Genomic DNA, 21,228 nt, shown 5'->3' with positions numbered 1-21,228 from the left:
AGTATGCAGAAAGGACTATACATGTTGTAAGCTAAAAAATGGTGTATGTAGATAACTCTTTGGAAGAGTTATGGTTCTTGATTTGGTTGATTTTAGTGGGAGATAAATGCATGCTTCTCACAAAAAGACAGATCAGTATGCAGAAAGGACTATACATTAAAGGACTATACATAAAAGGTTAAAAATGTGTTCTTGATAGAATACCATTATTATCCAATTCCTTCAAGGAGGGCAATATAACTTAAGGGTTTTACATTTTAACATTTATTTGTAGACAGGGGCAGAGCTTATTAGTTTCAGATCTTATAATCGTGCTACCTTTAAACTTAAGGACTTATTGTCATATGGAAATGATCGCATCCATTATGTAATTTTCATTGTAGGGAGACAATGGCAACACTGGTCAACCAGGTGCAAAAGGAGATCAGGTAAGTTTTCCCCTTATTACACCTCACCATGTGAAGTTGCAAGGTATTATGTGATATCCTCTGAAAAATTGCATGTCTGTTTGTCCGTCCACTGAGAGTTTCCAGATGATAAATTGAGAACAGATCAATGAATTTTTTTTTATTGAAATTTGCAAAGTTGTTCAGTAACATAAAAGGTTAAGTTCATTTATCAACAAAATCCACAATGTAGTTTTTGAGTTAGACCATTTTGAACATCTGCCATCTCCCTTTTTTCACCATTACATTGTGGGATATCACTTAATGTTCCATTGGTGCCTTTTTTATGTAGATGTATACAAAGAAAATATCATTGTAAGAGTTTTGTTTCATCAAAGACTTCTTTCTGAGATGTTGCTTGATGTCTAATAGAATTACATGAGACCGTCATGAAGAGTTTGTTAATGCATATTTATTTAATTACAAAAATACACTATAATACCCCCCCCCCCCAAAAAAAAAAAAAAAAAAAAAAAACAATATATATATACTTGGTAATCTATTGTATTGAATATGACAAATATTTGCCTGTTAATTATAAACCAATCTTGTTTCACATATCACTTTATCAATTCTATTTTGCTACTACTTATTTTTGCCACTAAAACTCTTGATAATTTATTTTCAGACAAATATTTGCCTGTTAATTATAAACCAATCTTGTTTCACATATCACTTTATCAATTCTATTTTGCTACTACTTATTTTTGCCACTAAAACTCTTGATAATTTATTTTCAGATGATCTGATTGGATAACAAATTTTGTCCATCATCTCTTTGACCAAAATTTGTAACGTGACTATGACATCATCAACCCTTTTTGATACTAAAATTGAATTAAAAGGAATGACTGTTATATTTTTTCTATTTGAATTAACCTCATTGCACATGGTGCACACTTAAAAATAAAATGCTACGCAGGTTATTTAGTATGCACCGTGTGATGGAGGTTATTCATAGAGTGAAAAAAATATAATAGTCATTCCTTAATTAAACACCAAGGACTTCTTTGTAGCTGTTTATTTTTGCTAATTTTTCTTGCTCGTGGAATGAGTGAAAATAAATCTGTCCTGAAATTAAGTTGGTTTACAGTATTTAAGGAAAAAGACCTAGGGTAAGGGACATAACTCTTGAAATCAGTGATAATGTTTGTATCATATTCAATTTCACCAAAGTCTATCAAGCTTTCATTTGAAACAGAATGAAATCAATCCAAGTTACTTTGATGCTTACATGAGATTGATGTCAGAAGCTGAATACAAATGTGCAAATGATTTATAAGAGTTGTATCCCCTTCCCTAGGTCTAGCACCTTAACTTGCTAATATGATATACTGAAAGGTTACTTTATACTGATTAATTTTACCAGTGTACTATTTTTCACTATTTTTGATAAAAGTAATTAATTTCCAACACTATGGAATGTAAACATCTTTTGAAATCAGGGAAATTGGTACCCCCAAATATGTTAACTTGACAGAATCCATAAAAATTAATGTTTACAGTATTGGGTTTGACTGCATGCTTAACATGCCATTTTGATTTTTCATAGGGATTATTGGGAATGGACGGACTTAAAGGTGACTACGGATACAAAGGCGAGAAGGGAATTAAAGGAACTCCTGGACCTATGGGTTTGGAGGGTATTGAGGGAACAAAGGTATGTTATCATGGAGAACATTCATACAGTCCATGAGACTTGCAAAGTACAGTCATCAAACAGTTATACACCATAGCAATCCATGTTGAAGACAATCCACAAAGATGCTTTTATTTTTTTAGATATAGTTATTTTAATCACCCTGTTAAATGTAGTAATAAGTTTTAATGCTAGATACATCTACACCTAAAAATTCTAAACTTGTAACTTCTTATGTAGCTGTTGTGATTTGTACTGGGTTAAAACATTAATAAAAAATTACCCAAGCATCAAAATGTAAGGACAATTTAGAAACATCGGATTCCAAAACATGACCAAAATAAGAAAGATGAGACAATCCACGTAAAAATGTAGACGAAAGTATTATATACTATAACATATTAAAAACAGAAAATAAGAAAAGAGATGTGTGCAGACTTCAATATTTTTGTAATATCTGTTTTAATAGGGAGATCCTGGGCCTAGAGGACCATCTGGAGAACAAGGTCCACAGGGAGAAAAGGTAAGCTAAGTTTTAATTTGTTTTCATTTTAAAATTCAAAAAATCAGGTTCAATGATATTTATATGAGAATATAAAAATATTAGACCATCTTAAAAGTTAGCATAAAAATATCTCAAGTTTTGTTTATATTTGTTAATGCTGTCAATTTCATAGCAATTTGTTGGTTATCCCAAGGAAGTCTTTTTAAAAAAAAAACATTATTTTTCAGGGACGTCAAGGAATGCCTGGTTTGCAGGGATACCCTGGAGGACAAGGAATGAAGGTTTGTTTCCATAAAGGCTAAATATATTGCTATATATAAAATATGTTGCTTTTAAGATCATCCTTCCCTCTTTGCAGAGTGCCTCATTACTCACTTTTTAGCTCACCTGGCCAAAGGCCATCTGAGCTATTGCATCACTTGGCGTCCATCATTGTCCGTTGTCGTCGTCGTTAACAATTTTTCAAAACTCTTCTCCTCTGAAACTACTTGACCAATTGGAACTAAACTTGGTATGAATGTTCCTTGGGGTATCATGTATAGAACTGATGTGGGGATTTTTGATCCGTCAGAAAAACATTGCCGCCATTACTAAAAATAGAACATAGGGGTCAGACAGTACTTTTTCGCATATATCTTCAAAACCGTTAGGTTTAGCCAAATTCTTTCAATAGCTGAAACAATCCTTATTCTTAGGACTACAAAAGTCTTCAGGCATAAAAGTTGTCAGACACCTTCTTATAAGAGTTATTGCCCTTGACAGGGGAAAATGACAGTTTGTTTTTTTTTTTACAGTTTTCAGCCAATGCCTCGAAAACTATGATAGATTTAGACTTTCATTTGCTGAAATGATCCTTGTGATAAGTCCTATCAAAGTTTCCTTGAGTCAAAATTTTTGGAAAACTTCTATTTATTGCCCTCGGGAGGCAAAATTCAACCAGGTGAGCGATTCAGTCTCCTGGGAGCCTCTTGTTTGCTCACCTTGCAAAAGGCCAGTTGAGCTAATGCCATCACTTGGCATCCGTCGTCCTTGTCGTTAATATTTGTTTTAAAAACCCTTTTTCTTTGACACTGCATGACCAATTGAAACCAAACTTAGCATGAATGTTCCCTAGGGTTTTGTGTGGAACTGATGTGGGGATTTTTTTATCCATTTAAAAACATGGTCACCGTTACTAAATATAGAATATGGGGGGTCAGTCAGAAGTTTTTCTCATATATCCAAAACCGTTTTCTCATATATCTAAATTCTTTCAATTGCTGAAATGATCCTTATTATAAGGCTTACTAAAGTTACCCAGGTGATCAAATAATTACATGGAAGAGTTTTTGCCCTTGAAATTTAAAAGAGTGATTTTTTTGTTGCGGTTTTCAGCCAATATCTTGAAAACTTTAATAAATAGAAGGAAACTTTCTTTGCTGAAGTGATCTTTAAGATGAGGCCTACAAAAGTTTGCAGAGATCAATGTTGTCAGACCACTCCCTGTTAGAGTTATTGCCCTTGGAAGGGGAAAAATTATGTTTTTAGCAGTTTTCAGCCAATATCTTAAAACTATAATAGATGGAATGAAACTTCCAGTTGATGAAATGATTCTTATGATAAGTCCTACCAAGTCTTCTTTGAGTCAAAACTGTTGATCAACTTCTTGTTAGAGTTATTGCCCTTTAAATGCAAAAAAATTGACCAGGTTAGCAATTCAGGGTCCTTGGAGCCTCTTGTTATTATTTTATCAATAAATAAAAATAAAACAATCACCTCCCTCATTTTGTAAAAAGTACCATCATTACTAATTGGGCAGTTAAATGATGGTATTAAATGCCTTGCTTCCTCATTGTTTTACATTATAAAAGGCTTGAGAACTAACAAATTAAACTATGGGTTTATCAATGTGTAAAATTTGACCAATCACTCATAAAACTAATAAAAGCTCTTCAATTTGTTTTATGAGTGATTGGTCTGATTTCACATATTAATAAATCCTAGAAAAAACAGTGTTTAATCCTTAGAATTCTACTAATTGAATAAATGTAGGCAAATTAGTTAAGTCATGGTAGGCATGTTTGTGTACAATAGCCACAACATATACATGATATTTACACTAGTTCTGTTGCAAAAGTTTTCAGCGTGGTTGCTGGAAAAGATGAACAAAACACATAAAAAGGCTAACAATAAAGACTAATGGAATATGTAAAAAATATTCCTATTATCATCATCCATGCCCCTACTTGTAAATAAGATTTTACAAAATGTTGAATTACATAAAAGAGGTCATCATGTGACTTAGTACACATGACAAGCAAACCACAACTATCAATGAGAGTCATACCATACCAAAATATTATCTTGTTTGTTCTTTTTTTACGTTTTACTTTTAATTTATATCTACCATGTTATAGCTCATTTTGTTTTATTTCATTTATTAGGGACCATCAGGTCGTCATGGACGACGTGGAAGAAGAGGATCTAGAGGAAAAATGGTTAGTCTAATCACCTGGATTTTTTTAATGCATATTTTATATATTGAACTAAACTACTGTCAATAAATAGAAGCCTTGTTCTTTATTTCATTAATATGTTGATAAATTTTTACACTGATTTTGAAAGGTCACAACACCATTTGTATAATACCTTAAAAGGCACAACACACCACAAAATACAGTATTGAACAATATATGTTTATTACTTTTAAGGGTAAACCAGGACCAACAGGAGACAGAGGAGAGACTGGACCAACTGTAAGTTATACACTCAAATACTGAATATTAAGTTTACAAAATCTGGTACATCAATCATTCGGATATTGGTAAAGTTGAGTAATACTATATCATTTGTTATTTTGTGGGGTGGAAAATTTGGGGAATTTGAGGCAGGAGTAAAAAGGTATATGACAAATTTTGGCAGATGCAAAGTGGTGTACTTAGTAATTCTTCTCAGAGTAAGTATTTAGCAGAAACACAAATTGTCAAATGACCTTGAGATGTTGAGCATGAAATATCTTAAACTTTGTGGGAATATATCTTATAATTCTTCTATAAGCAACTATTTCAAACCAGCAATGTTGTCTCATAAAAAATATTCCACAAAATGTTCTTATATAAGTTAGTACATGTATTCTTATTTATAATTATGTTTTCTGTAGGGACCTCCCGGAGAAAGAGGAAACCAAGGACCCCCAGGACCAATGGGACCAAAGGGAGATACTGGTATTCCAGGCCCACCAGGTTTTCAAGGAGAACAAGGTTTCCAGGGACCACAGGGACCTCCAGGATTGTTGGGACCTGTTGGTCCACCTGTAAGTAACATTTGTTATTGGAGTAAACTGTGGTACATTTATCTTTCATTGATTTTGTACATACAATTCACAGTATTGTAAGTTACATGAAATTAAACCTTGTAAGATCACTTCTGTTGCTAAATTTTCTGGAGTAAATGAAAGGAAATCTTTAGTACATTAAGCATATTTAGTAGAAAAAGCAGAAAATACTGTGGATTAAACCCTTGCTTGTACATTTGAATTTATTTGTACAGAACGTGATAGAAATGCTACATTTAAACATCAAATGTTTGTGCTATGCTAAGATATAAGAGAAAAGCCAAGGAGTTTAAAATGGGTAAATTCACTAACAATAGTTTCAGACCTACTGATTTGACCATGTTTCAACTTACTATTTAAAAATTTCTATTTTCCTATTTTAAAGCTAAAATATAAGCTGTTGTTTTATAATTTGGTCATAAGGAGGCCACAAAACTCTACTTTTACACAGTTTTCAAAGAAATTTCACAAAAATGGGGTTGTTTTTTAATCCAAAAATACAGAGTGCAAAATTTTTTTGTCAGATGTTGTGTTGTTACAGAATGCTGAATTCGCATAAACATCAAATACGCTCAAATATTTTCTGCATAAAGATGTTGCATGAAATAAGCTATTTTAACACAATAATCAGCTAAATTCTCTCTAATTTTGATACATGTATTTTCTTCTACAATTTTAGTGCAACACAGACATAAAGTATAAGAATCAGGCAAAATGGAAGAAATCAGAAACATGCATGTCAAAAACCCACAGATCTGACAATATAATTTCACTAATGGATGCTATTGCTACTTGACAGAGTTATCTGCCCTTGGAATGTTCATTTTTAGTGCATTTCAATGAAATTGTGACTCAGTGGACAAACATGATATTGAAAATATTGTCTTTTTCTTGATTCTGATGGTGCAAATAATTAAATCACACTTTCAAAATGATGTTTTTTTTTCATACCATGTTTCAAGTACTGCCTGATTCTTACAGGGACTGACACTTAACAGCAATGAAACTTTGCTTTTACTATAAGCACATATTCAACTTGTGAATAATGCAATTTTGGTGCTGATTTAAATACTTACTTTGCCTACTCCTTAACTTGATTTGTGTTTATCTTATTCTGTAGGGTTTACCAGGAAAAGATGGAATGATGGGATCTCCTGGAGAGAGAGGAGAATCAGTATGTTATATTTACTGATGTAGTTTTCCCAAATCTGTTAATCCTCCCACATTAGTGGGGAGACTCCCATAAAATCAGTGAAAAGTTTAGAATCTCCCACATAAAAATGTCAGATTTGTGGGAGATTTTTTTTGTAAAAATTACTACATTTTTTGTGGAAAATGATAAATAACTGCATAAACAAAAAATTTGCTTTTATGCCATAATCTCAACATGAGGCACTGCCAATGGGGGAGAATCTCCAAAATAAACTGTTTCAAAGGTATGTTTTCTCCTTCATAAGATGCTTTCTAGGTACAGAGGTGTGTAACTTTACAAACTTTCCACAGTTTCTACAATTTTGAGTACAAATTATGTTTTATGAATTGCGAATCTCTACTCAGTACCTACCTGTTTGTTCAAATCACACAGTTCTGGAAGTTACTGATGTTGTTCATAAAAAAGGTCTAAAATACAGGTTGACCTAAAGTGACATAAACATGTGTGTACAGTCGAACCTCGATGTGTCGAACTTGGATTAGTCGAAATCTTGGATAACTCGAACTAATTACAAAGTCCAAGCAAAACTCCCCTTACTCCAATACAATTTTACCTCGGATGACTCAAACTCAGATGAATCGAAACCTCGGATAACTCGAGGTAATCAAAGATTGCTTTATTACAAACCATGATCGAAGTGTGTTTTAACAACAATTAGCGTGGCTTTCAAAATTAATTTATGGTTTGAGTTGTTTATTTAATTAATTTAAATTTGCGCGTTGTTAAAAGACAGGAATTTTATTAATAACACGTGGGAATTTACACTAACAGTGATATCGGATATTTTGATAAATTTTATAAAAAAATACATATGAATTGTAATGGTATTGTGAATCAAACAAAGCAGCATGTTATGAAGTATAACGTTTTTGATATAGAAAAAAATGAAAAGGAAATTTCACTAAAACACTCGGTGTTGTTCAGTATTTCAAACATGATTAACAACATACAAAAAATATCTTCCAATATGAAACGCATGACATTACGAAGTAACCGTGTAAAGTGAAGTACATGTAAATGTACAAGAACAACAAATGATGTAACTACAGAAACAATCATGGACCAAACTACTAGTATTTCCGGTTTATCCTTGACCTTGGATTACTCCAACCTCGGATAACTCAAACATTTTTGCATAGTCCCTTCGACTTCGACTTCGACTTAATGAGGTTCGACTGTAGTTATTTTAATTTATTATGAAAAGTAAATAATATGCAAGTTTGCTATGATAATTTTTTTTTGTATACTGGTAAATAAAATAAGGAGTTTCTGTAAATCTTGTTTATATTACGGACTTTAAGGAATAATGAAGAGGGAACATTGGTTTGTAACAAAGGGTGGTAGAAAACCAAAGTATGTCACAAAGTGATAAAATTTGACTGTCTTGTAAAATTGTTATCTATAAAAATAGGACATGTACAGGCATTCTATATTTATATATACTTTAAGTTGTTTTCATTTACATTAAAGGGGCTACCAGGAACTCCAGGTACCCCAGGACAATCTGGTATGATGGGACCACCGGTAAGTCAATCTTTCTTATAGTTCTTCTGATCAGGCACGATTTCATTGCCCTTCCAAGGAGATAGACCTAGGATAAGGAACAAAACTCTTACAAATCACTGGAACATTTGTAATCAGCATTTTACATCAGTCTCATGTAAGCATCAAAGTAATTCGGACTGATTTCATTCTGTTTCAAATGAAAGTTTGAAAGGCTTTGGTGAAATTGAATAAGATACAAACATTTCACTGATTCCAAGAATTATGTCCCTTACTCTAGGTTTCCCTCCTTAAGTGCAATTTCTCCTTTTCAGTATATAGATTTTACGGTTATTGTTCCTTTTTTACTGTATATTTACTTCTGATTTTTGATAATTTCTGCTCTTTTTTTTTGTTGACCTCATAAAATCATGTCTGTTTGATAAACAGTTTCTTTTTCTCTGTTTTAAGTTGTTGGGGAAAAAAACAGAAATGTGTATTTTTTTTCTTAAGTTGTCAAATTCTAAATAATAAATGCATATTTTAACTGACTTGTTTACTGCAAAATTACTCGCTTCAATCAAAGTTTAACTTTGTAACCAAGGTTTGAATAAGCTTATAGTTTCTTGATTAACTTTTTTGTGGAGAAATTAAATGTAATTGATATTTGTAGGGTCCATCAGGTGAACCAGGAGCACCCGGTGACCGTGGACCACCAGGAAATCCAGTAAGTTCCACTTTTATATTTATATATATACATATTCAAGCTGGATCAGATTTTTACTTCTACTGGGTGCAAAGTTCTCAAAGAAGTAAAAACAAGTGCTATCTTAAAAAAGAAGATAGCCGACACAGTAAAATTTTACTTCTAAGTTTCTGCATTTCTTTCAAGAAAATAACACATGGCACACAATTCAAATTTTCGATACAGTTTTTGAATGCTATTTCAAGTCTTCGATACCGTTTTTTAAATGTCATTAAGTTTTCAGTATTTGGCCAATCGGAAAACAGAATTGCAATCAGGTGACTTGCGCTTAAGAGCGCCCTTAAGGTCAAAGGGTGAAAAGTGAAACTATATCGACTGCATCGGAAGAATAACAAGCAAAACCACAAAAAAAATATGCGGTAAAGGGATTCCTTCTTCTTATACATATTTATGCGAGTTCTATTTTTGGACAGATATACAAGTGCATGTATAATGATCTTCATTACCATCATTATCATTAAACAAAATTTAAACACAGCCGACAAACTAAATGATTAGTTTTTAATTTCTGAAAAGGTTAATATATTGTATATAGGATTTGTAGTGTAATATGGATTGTGGGTGAAGGCTGAGGTTGATAATAATGTTCTGTATAAGTATAAAAGAATCAAGTTATAATCATACATGCATATATTTTAATGATAATGTAATTACCAGTAGGCCAACCATTGAAAATACGGACTTAACACACCATATGTTTCATTGGTGAATAATATACCAATATGACAATCATATCACTCAGCTTCTGATTGTACAATTTTGAAGTGTAAATATTTGTAAGAATCAGGCATGTCAAAAACCCACCGTTATGACAATTTAATTTCACTCAAGGATGCCTTCTCTGTTCTGTATTTTAAAACACCATTATTTTATCTGCATATCAAGATTTGCTCAGGAATTTTTTCTATAGAATGTAGAAAAAATATATTTTTGCATAGTTATCAGTCCTTGAAATGTTCAAAATTATCTAATTTTTTTAAATTTTTTTCCTTGATTTTGTTGGTGTATATAGTCAAATTAAACTTTCAAAATGGTGAGTTTTTTTATACCATGTTTCACTCACTGCCTGATTCTTACTAAGACTGACAATGAAGCACAAAGACAATATAAGAATGCATTTCAATGTAGAAATACATTTTTTTTTAAATTGTGTTATCACTTTCAATTGAATTTGCATGGTCCAACAAGTTTCACTAGGTCTGTGTACCACGTTTATTTTTTTAATCATTAAAATCAGTGTCGTTTTTATAGGGACCACCAGGAGAGACTGGTTTACCAGGAGCCGAAGGAGAAAGAGGTTCACCAGTAAGTGCAATTTAGAGTACAGGATAAGTTACAGGTGTCTGTAATAGAAAGATAATCAGTTTATTGCAATTATTTTTAACAAGGCAGTTTTGAGTTTGTTCTTCAAGAAAAAACAGTCACAGCCTTAATCTCTGTCTAAAAGTTAAACGAGGCACTTAGTGACAAGTAACCACTTTATTACTTATTTCTGTTAAGGGGCAGTGGTAGCATCTTTGTCATTTTTGTCATGGACATCTTTTTAATATTTAAACACATATTGTTCATAGGGACATGGTGGTGAGCTCTATAGTTTTTGGAGATTTTTGCCCCATCTCTTTTAAAAATAAGGGGCTAAAAGAAGGAAAATGGGTGTTATTATTATAATTGATAGCAAAAGTTAATTTTCATTCCATTTTAATGATTCAGAAGTCAATGTGTTTTAAGATTATTCAACTGGAAAGAATTTTGTTTAATTATTTTGGAGCCAAAGGGATACAAAATTGGGTCACACCCTAAAAATCTGCTTTTTTATTTTTGGTCTAAATTTTAAGTTTTTTATTAGATTCCTTATGAAAATCTCTGCCTGTTATTGTGGGGGTATTTTTAGAATGACAGCGTTTACAACTTCATTTTCTTTATAGGGTAACCCAGGAGAACAAGGAGAGATTGGTGTTATGGGTCCACCTGGACCCCCTGGTTTTGCTGGAGACCGAGGATACCCTGGGCCACCAGTAAGTTATTAGATATTCTTGTCTTTTTCACCATTGTGTCAAGTTTGGTAGGCTTGAAATGTTGCATTTTTTTCACAGATGAAGAGTACTGGGAATTCAAAAATTTTTGTAATGCATTTATCATTCCAAAATATGCGTTGTATGATATACGTACATGAATATACTCACATGATAAATTTTTAACTATTGCTGTTTTTTTTAATTTTCAAAATTGCAAAATTTAAAATCACATTTATGACTGAAATGACAAAATTGCAATAATAAATGCACATAATAATTTGTATGTATTCACAATATTATTTTGTTGCTCCAAATCTCCAGTTACTAATCTCTATAATATTGTTATGCAAATGAAGCAAGGAAATTATTATATTGGAATAAATATCTTTGCTTGAGAGGTAAAATATAAGGTTAATTTGTAAGATGTCATGTGGTAATGAACTGATGTGACAAATGACATTTTAGTGAAATGTATTCTCTTTTCCGGACATCCAGACACTAAGCGATCTATGAGTGTAGCGAGGTAACGCTACATAGATGCCTGGGTTAACATACATGGAACCCCAAAAGCTATTTCAAAATCTGTAGCAGCTATCTTATTTATCAATAAAATTCTTCTTTTAAACAATCTTTTAACAGATAATCCAGAGCATTTTAAATATTAATGTTTATATTCGAAGATATTTACGATAGAAAAATTAGGTTTTTACCATCTTTGCAGATGCCGTCAACAACAAAGTACCATATAGGAAAGCACATTTGTATAGAGTTGTGGGTCATTGTTTGAAAAGTTGCTTCTCATGTTTTTTTTATATGCTTTCAGGGTAAAGATGGACTTGCAGGAAATGAGGGACAGAGAGGACCAGTTGGACCACAGGTAAGTCATGTGATGTGATGAAATTTGAATTAAATTAAATGTGAAGTTAACTTTTTCTTTCTAAGGTGTAACTCATGGCATATATATTATATGTGACAATATTTTGATATATGTGTTCCATAGAATGTAGGTGCAGTAAAATAATGGAGATATTGACAAAACAATTCCCAAGTGTCAGCAGTTGGATAATTCAAATACCATCGAAATACCAAAAGCCTGAACATGAAAATGTGAAAGAATGAATTGATTGTATGATAAATCAAGACAGTTCAAGTGAAAACATTATCAGTAAAAATAATCTGAGAACACTTTGAATGAATGTTTTTTTTTTTCACTGCAAAGCAAGTTTCTGACAAAATAAACTTAAGTTTTTTTTGTTTTTTTTATATTTGCTCCATACCCTTTAAATTTGTTTGTTTAGGGGGAGAAAGGATCTATTGGAATGCCTGGACCAGGTGGACCACCAGGACCACCAGTAAGTATTGTATACCGACATGTAGCGATACTAGATCTCCTCTGGTTATCTCTTACTTGTACAAAGTTTCTTTGAATATTTATAAAATAGAAAGAAAATAAGTAAATTGCTAAATGCTACATTGATTTCAGTTCTAAAGTGTTCCTAGGTGAGATATGTGTGATTTCACAACTTATTTAAATGGTAGCAATTACATAATAACCTGCACAGTCTTAACTTTAAGGAGGTAACCTAGGGTAAGGGACATAACTCTTAAAAATCATTGGAATGTTTGTATTCAGCATTTAACATCAATCTTATGTAAGCATCATATTAACTTAGATTCATTTTATTCTGTTTCAAATGAAAGCTTGAGCTTTGGTGAAATTAAATATGATACAAATTTATCACTGATTTCATGAGTTATGTCCCTTACCCTAGGTCTACCTCTTTTAAAGAAATGTAAATGTTATTTCACATAAGAACATGTTAACCAACTTATTTTTGCTTATTCATGAGCAAGAAAAAGTTGGGAAAAAACTTCATGAGTAAGTCCCTTTATAGTGTAATACATGTTTTACAGTGTGCTTGCCACAAATCTGAAAAAGCAAAAAAACTGACATCTGCATTAATAAAGTCCTGTTAAATATCAAGTGTATAGGGTAACAGGGTATTGCATAAATGTTTATTGGCTAATACTTCACACACAAGATATTATCTCTATAATTACAGGGACGACCTGGTGCTGATGGACCGGAAGGACAGATGGGCTCTAAGGGAGATATGGTAGGTTTCTTCTAATACTGTGAAAGTATCATTGTTCATGAAGTAACAATGTTTGTAGATTTTGCATATTATGAATATCCCAAACAAAACAAATTTTACCATTTGTTTGTATAATGGATTAGTCAAATACATGAATTCAAGAATCTACCAACTGACATTTTTTCATAAAACCATAAAAATTTGTATCCACAAATTTAAAATTCCTTCATGATAGCCAATTTATCATACATGTATATAATTTATATAATGTATATATTTATATATTACGTTTATCTACCTTATAAAAATCATCAAGTATACTGTATGTATAGAATTGTGTCAACATCAATTTCTGTAAGTGAAAAATTACATAATGATTTGTGAAAAAGAAGGGTCAATAAATGATATTTTCTTAATATATGAAATAAACTCATCTATTTTTTTATCATCTATGTAGTGGGGCTCGTTTTTGATAACAGCATAGTCTAAATATTATAATGTAATTAAATTCTATTGGTGGTACCCTGTTTTGCTTTGGCATTCTGACATTATTTTCTGGAATAGACCCTATCACTCCTACACCTTTTCATTTTCAATTCTGGAATTAATATGAACTTAAAGACAGCTGAAGCTGGTTGATTGTTTAAACTCTTAGTATGGTGGTTTCATTTTTCAGAGTTGCCAACCCCAAGTTATGAAAAATAGTAAGGCTGGGGTTCTGGCAGTCAGACCCAAAGCGATTTGAGATTTTTTGTGAGGAGCTGACGTTTTTTGTTTTATAAAGCTCCTACACAAGTTTGGAAACCATGAGGTTCATTTCGTTTTGTAAAATACATTATTGGCAAATGCAAAAAAGACCACAAAGCAGATTTTATTAATATTTAAACTGGAAACGGTCATGTCCATGAAAAAATATTTATTTTCCTTTTTTTTTTTTTGGCTAATAAATCAGAAATAACAAGGTATATTTTTATGGTCATGATTGGAAGCCTTACACTAAAATAGTAAAAAAATGGCAGCTCTGATTATTATTTTTGTGCGATATCCCAATTTTTGTACATTCCAACCACAATATCAAGAATCCAATTCACAACGTTTAAATTTGGTATCATTCAAGTGACTAATATATAGAAGATAGATACATTGGACAACATACTATCACCCCATAATTGTTTAATCAAATGGCAAATAAAGTGTTTATTAGCCCTAAATAACTTTGGGGCGAATGTCAGTGTTAACAATAAATAAATCATAAGAGTGAGATTTGACCTCCCCTGCCGTTTCTATCTTTCTTTTGATTTTGGTTCTTGTAAAAGAAAGTTTCGGTAAACTCCAGGATTTACCACTTTCCGTTATATTGCAATTTGCAATTGCTCATGATTTTTTTCATTCACAAGACTTATGACTTATCAGATTTTTTATTATGCCCCCGCAACAATAAGTTGCATATTGTTTTACCCCTGTCCGTCCGTCCGTCCATCCGTCCGTCCGTAATTCCGTCCGTCTGTAATTCCATCCGTAATTCTGTCTGTCCCATAAGTTTTCCACACTTTTTTTGGAAATCCTTGAAGATATTGAACTGATTTTTTGTATGTGAGTCTTTCATGATTAGTTACAGATCGAGTTAAAGTTTCATTCTGCTACGCTGAGTTTTACAAAAATTATGGGCCCTGGACTTAAAAAAATCCATGGAAATAACAGTTTTCTGCACTTTTTTTGTAAACCCTTGAAGTTATTGAACTGATTTTTTTTGTATTTGAGTCTGTCATGATTAGTTACAGAATGAGTTAAAGTTTCGTTCTGCTATGCTGAGTTTTACCAAAAATGTGGGCCCTGGACTTTAAAAATTTCATGGAAATAACAGTTTTCTGCACTTTTTTTGTAAACCCTTGAAGATATTGAACTGTTTTTTGGTATGTGAGTCTGTCATGATTAGTTACAAATCAAGTATAAGTTTCATTCTTCTACACTGAGTTTTACCAAAATAATGGGCCCTGCACAAATTGTATTGAAATAATAGTTTTTCGCTTTTTTTTGTAAATGCTTGAAGATATTTGACTGGTTTTTGGTATGTGAGTCTGTCATGACTAGTTACAGATTGAGCTATGCTGAGTTTTACTCAAAACTACATGCGGGGGCATCATTTGTGTCTCACAGACACAATAACACATCCGACAATGTGCTTTTTACAATTATGAGTTATGATATAGCTGTATGAAGGTTAAATGCAGAGGCATCACTTAATCTAATTCCTAACAAGGGAAATGAGCAGAGTCTTGATTACTTGATGGATGTATCACATATGTAACTTTGATTCCTTATAAGAACTGAAGTGTAAGGGAATCCATCTTACATGTAAATGTCTGTTGTGAAACAGGTTACAATGCATGTAAAAACTAAGTGCTCATACAATTTTAGTTTTAAATCGTTAACTAAAATAGAGTTGACTTAGTGATAATTGAGTCAGAATTGCAGACAAATTTGTCAATTCTTTTATATTTTATTGACTTTACTGACTTAAGTGTCAGGTTTGAGTGATGACTTAGTACAAAGCAGTGATCCTATCCAGAAAAATATTATATTTTACTGCTGCTGTATTCAGTCAGAGTTTCTCCTCCTTATGTTATTTACCTGTATTTTTGTAGGGTAATGAAGGATCACCTGGTTTACCTGGTCCTCCAGGAGGAATTGGACCAAGAGTGAGTAACATCATTTGATTCAACAGAGTTTTAAACAGTTTAGTTCTTACAAGCAGCTAAATGTGTTTGAAATCGGACATTAATAATATCTTGGTTACATACTAAAGTTATGTATGTTCTTAAGCAGCAACAAAAAACAGAAAATCTCTTGATAATTATTTTTAAGTTATTGTTTTCAGAATTATTTATTAGGAAGAATGGTTTGGTTTGTTTATTTTTTTTTTTAAATTTATGCCATGATTTTCTTGTTATCATTTTAATGCTATATTGGAAATCAATACTATTTTTTTTTATTACTATGATATTGTAGGGTTACAGTGGAAGCCCTGGCCCTGTAGGACCACCAGGACAAGATGGAGATAAGGTTTGTGCAGCATTTATGTTATAATGTGTAGATGATTAAGATGACACTTCTATGGACATTTTACATTTTTAAAACTATTTTCTGTTTTTTTTTTATGTATTATGTTTTTCGTTATATGTAAAATAAATATTCTTGAAACAGGACACAAGCATGTCAAAATTCCACTGATCCTGCAGCATATTTGCCTGATGTAGAATTTAAAAATTGGAATCCTTTACCTGAATTGACCACCATTTGAGTTGTACAACACTGCAGAAATTGAGAATTGTAAGAGTTATCTCCACTTGAATGAACAATTTGCAAATTATTGCATTGAAATTTTAATCAAAATTCAATTTGATATGACAAATCCTGTCTTTACTGTATGGTACAAATAGTGAAATTATGCCGACACAATTTTAGGATTTCGTCATTAAGTTTTATAAATTGCTGTAGTTTTGAGAAACTGTTACAGATGTATTTAAATCTATAATTATGATTTTTTTAAGGGAGAACCTGGACCACCAGGACCTAGAGGTCAAAAAGGAGAACACGGAGAAATGGTAAGGTCCTATTTACTTTAGATTTTGAATGATTTATAAGGTTTAAATCAATAAAATGTGTTCATAAACCAAATGAAATGCCATAATTAACTTAAATTCCAAAGACATGTCAATATTGCTACAAATATCACTTCAATTTTTGTCTGAGAATATTCTATCTGAAGATTGACATATGATAATTAGACTTATAAATAATATAATTTTACAACATTTTTTCTAGGGACCACCAGGACCTCAAGGACCACAGGGTATCATGGGACAAATGGGACCACCTGTAAGTTACTATAAATAGGCCATTAAATCAGTTGGACTGATTTTTGTAGAGATACTATAATGGTATTTATGTTTGGTGTACTAATTTTCACTATTTTCATGGTAGACAGAAAGCCGCAGAAAACAGTACACCACAAAAGGCTAATAAATTTTTTATACTCCAAAATTTGATTCCCACAAATATATTCACTATAACAGTAGTAGGTTATGTGATCTACTGATTTTCACAATTTCTAGCTATACATGTAGATAAAAAAAATTACAAAATATATATCGCTACTAAATATTCATTCCGCATACATCTACATGTATATGAAGCACTGTCCAACAGCTCAAAATAATATCAGTAATCGCAAGAAGATAAAAAGCAATTACAGCTCAAACTGCTACTTTAAGTTCTTCAGCTCCTGACAAGTATGATGCACATCTTTTCAACTTGCTACAATCTGTTGGTCTATTCATTTACTGCAATCTTAAATTTCACTGAATAATTTAAGATACAGAGGACTTCAGCCGTAGCAGTGCACATGTAGGCCTTCTTATACTGATTTGAGAATTTTTGTTAATAGGAAAATTAATTGGAAGGAGTGAATAACCAAAATATGACCTGAGTGCTGATGAAAGCCTAGATTTAGGCTTTCTTGGCATGAATAATTATATTTTGGTTATTTGCCATAACTAAGTGATTATTTATATAGATTTTCTTAATGATTTATTGTTATTTTCAACATAAATTTTAAATTTTCTGATCGGAGGATTGATATTCAAGTTGTGATATTTTGGCCAGAGAAAGTAAGAGATTGAAATTACAGAATATATTTCACAGTTTGAATTATCAAACTTTTTTGTACAGTGAATATTTGATAAATCACTGCTACCTGTATAATAAAGAAGACATTTTACTTGTCATCACAAAGATGATCTTCATCACAGGTTGGACTGTACTTTTCAAGAACCTACCTCAACAAGTTTTATTTTACAGGGTCCCATTGGTGAACCAGGAATTCAAGGCATTCAGGGACCTGTTGGACATAAGGTCAGCTAACATCCATATTCTAAGATTACTGTATATGAAAAAAAAATTCTTAAGATGCATATATTTTTTTAGTAGGGTTTATATTCATTCTATTAGACTAATATGAGTGCAATGGTCGTAAATGTAAGATAATTTTGTGCAATTCAATGAAATTTCATTTCTAAGAAAAGTACCTATAATCCCAAATTTGTCGTACCTAGTTTGTTTTCAGGTGGTTGATGTCATGGTAGAACTTGTTTTCATTTTATGCAAAGTTTCAATCCAGATACTAACTCATTAATTTAGTTCTTCACTATCAAAATCTTCCAAATCCTGGATACCTGGTCAATATCATGAGTGAACCTAGAATCGCTAAAAATATAGACTCAGGTCACCAGTGATGGATATGCACAATATTTGAGTAAATTGCCGCTTATGAAATAAAATAAAAACAAAGAAATGGAATAGTGTAAACAAGCGTAAGTGGCTGTCTTTGTAAGAATCATGCAAAATCTGAAAAAAGTGATACACCCCAAAAAAGGCTACATATTTTTATTTTTATAATTAAGTTGTTTTATGGGTCTATACTATGAAATATGTAATAATTCATTCAAATCTGCCTGCTCTTGGGAGATAATCAACATTGAAAATCCAATAGTTTCTATTGTATTTGAGTGTAATTTACAGAGTTATCTCCTTTAATTTTGATCTACAGTGCATTCTATATAATTTTTATCTCCTAAGAACACGAATTATATGAAAAATTGAATGTAAATTTCTGTTTATTATGGTGATTTAAGCAAAATATCAAAAATAAAAATATGTAGGCTTTTCACCCATGAATCACATTTTGCTTGATTCTTAGCTGGAGTGCTACTTAGATATTGTATACTTAGTATTTGTATCGAAGTTGTTTGAAAGAAATATTTAAACACATTTTTTGTAAATTTGAAAAGTAGAATGTTTAAAAATAATAAATAAAATAACATCACATCCACTCAGCCAATCAAAAGACAGAAGGCGTCACTTGTGATTCTGAATTATATTTGAGAGAAACTTATGGAACAAAAATATTACCCAGGCTTCCAGGTTATCCAAATCCTTGAAGTCTTTTTCTATTACTGCATAGAAGCCAGCTTAATTATGAACAAGTGGTCCATATGGCCGAAGGCCATGCGAGCTATTGCCATCACTTGGGGTCTGTCGTCGTTAACAATTTTTCAAAACTCTTCTCCTATGACACCACTTGACCAATTGGAACCAAACTTGGTACGAATGTTTCTTGGGGTATCCTGCATAGAACTGACATGGGGATTGATCTGTTGAAAGACATTGTTGCCCTTACTAAAAATAGAACGTAGGGGTCAGACAGTAGTTTTTCGCATATATCTCCAAACCGTTAGGTTTAGCTAAACTCTGACATGGGCTAAAAGTGTTTAGCATGATATGATCTACCTGTGGTCAAATTTTCATTTTAATCTGTTAAGCCAGGTTGGAGATATTGCCCTTTTTCAATGTTTTTTTGCTATTTTGAATGTTATTTTTATGATCTACCTGTGGTCAAATTTTCATTTTAATCTGTTAAGCCAGGTTGGAGATATTGCCCTTTTTCAATGTTTTTTTGCTATTTTGAATGTTATTTTTGTCAAAACTCTTCTCCTGACACCACTTGACCAATAAGAATCAAACTTGGTATGAAAGTTCCTTGGGGTATCCTGCATAGAACTGATGTGGGGATTTTTGATCCATTGAAAAACATGGCCACTGTTACTAAAAATAGAACATGGGGTCAGAAAGTATTTTTTTGCATATATTTCCAAATTCATTAGGTTTAGCCTAATTAATTCAAGAGCTGAAATGACCCTTATTATAAGGCCTTCAAAAGTCTTCAGGGATCAAAGTTGTCAGGCGACTCCTTTAAGAGTTGTTGCCCTTGAAAGATGAAAAATGCCTTTTTTTTCTAACAGTTTTCAGCCAATAACTTGATAACTATAATAGATAGAAAGAAACTTTCAATCACTGAAATGATCCTTAAGATAGTCCTACTAAAGTCTTGTTGAGTCAAAATTGTTGGACAACTCCTTGTTAAATTTATTGCTCTTGAAAGACAAACTTTAACCAGGTGAGCAAATCAGGTTCCTGGGAGCCTCTAGTTTTTTTTTTATCATTTTTACCAATTTCTTTACCTCAATGTACTCTTAAGTGTTGCTTCCATGAAAATAAACAACTGTCAGTTACAATTAGCTAAAATATCTGCTTAAGATTGAAGTTTGTCTCTATTAAGAATCAGGCAAAATTTGTATAATGTGTTTTGTTTGTTGGGGTTTAATATCCGAGCAGCAATATTTCAGCTATATACAGACAATGTATAATGTGTGGCACATGAAGAAAAAAAAGCATAGATTTTATTGCATTATCTAAGTATTTGTACCCCTTAACCTGTAGAAATAAAAATCAAAGTGTTTTTACACAGAAAGGTACCTAATGACAAGAATAAGTATCAAGGTCAAATGTACTGTAGTAACTTTCTTTACTTTATTGTACAGGGTTCTGAGGGCCCACGCGGAGTTCCAGGACCACCCGGTTTGGAAGGCACACAGGGAATTCCAGGTAATCCAGGATCCAAGGGAGAGAATGGAGATGTTGGTCAGGAAGGTCCTCCAGGACCACCTGGTCCTATTGGAAAAACTGGACCAACTGGCCCCACAGTAAGTCTATTATTTGATCACACTTCATACAATATTTTAAAAGAATTATTAATACCTTTTATTAACCAACTTACTACAATATATATAGAAATTCCCATTCTTAATGAACCGAAAATTTTGACAACTGGACATTACGAACTGGAAATTTCTAC

General features: G+C 32.1%; 1 protein-coding gene across 1 annotated transcript in view; it reads left to right on the top strand.

Moving 5' to 3' along the window:
* The window catches only part of LOC148611966 (uncharacterized), a 68,748-nt gene that overhangs the window by 27,217 nt on the left and 20,303 nt on the right, over window positions 1-21,228 (top strand). The window contains exons 23-43 of the mRNA XM_088593019.1: window positions 384-428; window positions 1,999-2,106; window positions 2,555-2,608; window positions 2,818-2,871; window positions 5,014-5,067; window positions 5,281-5,325; window positions 5,730-5,882; window positions 7,024-7,077; window positions 8,587-8,640; window positions 9,272-9,325; window positions 10,616-10,669; window positions 11,290-11,379; window positions 12,203-12,256; window positions 12,678-12,731; window positions 13,443-13,496; window positions 16,121-16,174; window positions 16,485-16,538; window positions 17,027-17,080; window positions 17,301-17,354; window positions 18,336-18,389; window positions 20,915-21,076. Coding sequence (XP_088449145.1) covers window positions 384-428; window positions 1,999-2,106; window positions 2,555-2,608; window positions 2,818-2,871; window positions 5,014-5,067; window positions 5,281-5,325; window positions 5,730-5,882; window positions 7,024-7,077; window positions 8,587-8,640; window positions 9,272-9,325; window positions 10,616-10,669; window positions 11,290-11,379; window positions 12,203-12,256; window positions 12,678-12,731; window positions 13,443-13,496; window positions 16,121-16,174; window positions 16,485-16,538; window positions 17,027-17,080; window positions 17,301-17,354; window positions 18,336-18,389; window positions 20,915-21,076 — 1,413 coding nt within the window. The remainder of the gene's footprint in view (window positions 1-383; window positions 429-1,998; window positions 2,107-2,554; window positions 2,609-2,817; window positions 2,872-5,013; window positions 5,068-5,280; window positions 5,326-5,729; window positions 5,883-7,023; window positions 7,078-8,586; window positions 8,641-9,271; window positions 9,326-10,615; window positions 10,670-11,289; window positions 11,380-12,202; window positions 12,257-12,677; window positions 12,732-13,442; window positions 13,497-16,120; window positions 16,175-16,484; window positions 16,539-17,026; window positions 17,081-17,300; window positions 17,355-18,335; window positions 18,390-20,914; window positions 21,077-21,228) is intronic.

This window comes from Perna viridis, chromosome 7, assembly GCF_037379345.1.
Source record: "Perna viridis isolate PV_CMFRI_1.1 ecotype Kerala chromosome 7, ASM3737934v1, whole genome shotgun sequence".
NCBI classification, from domain to species: domain Eukaryota; kingdom Metazoa; phylum Mollusca; class Bivalvia; order Mytilida; family Mytilidae; genus Perna; species Perna viridis.
This window is presented reverse-complemented; position numbering and strand designations above follow the sequence as displayed.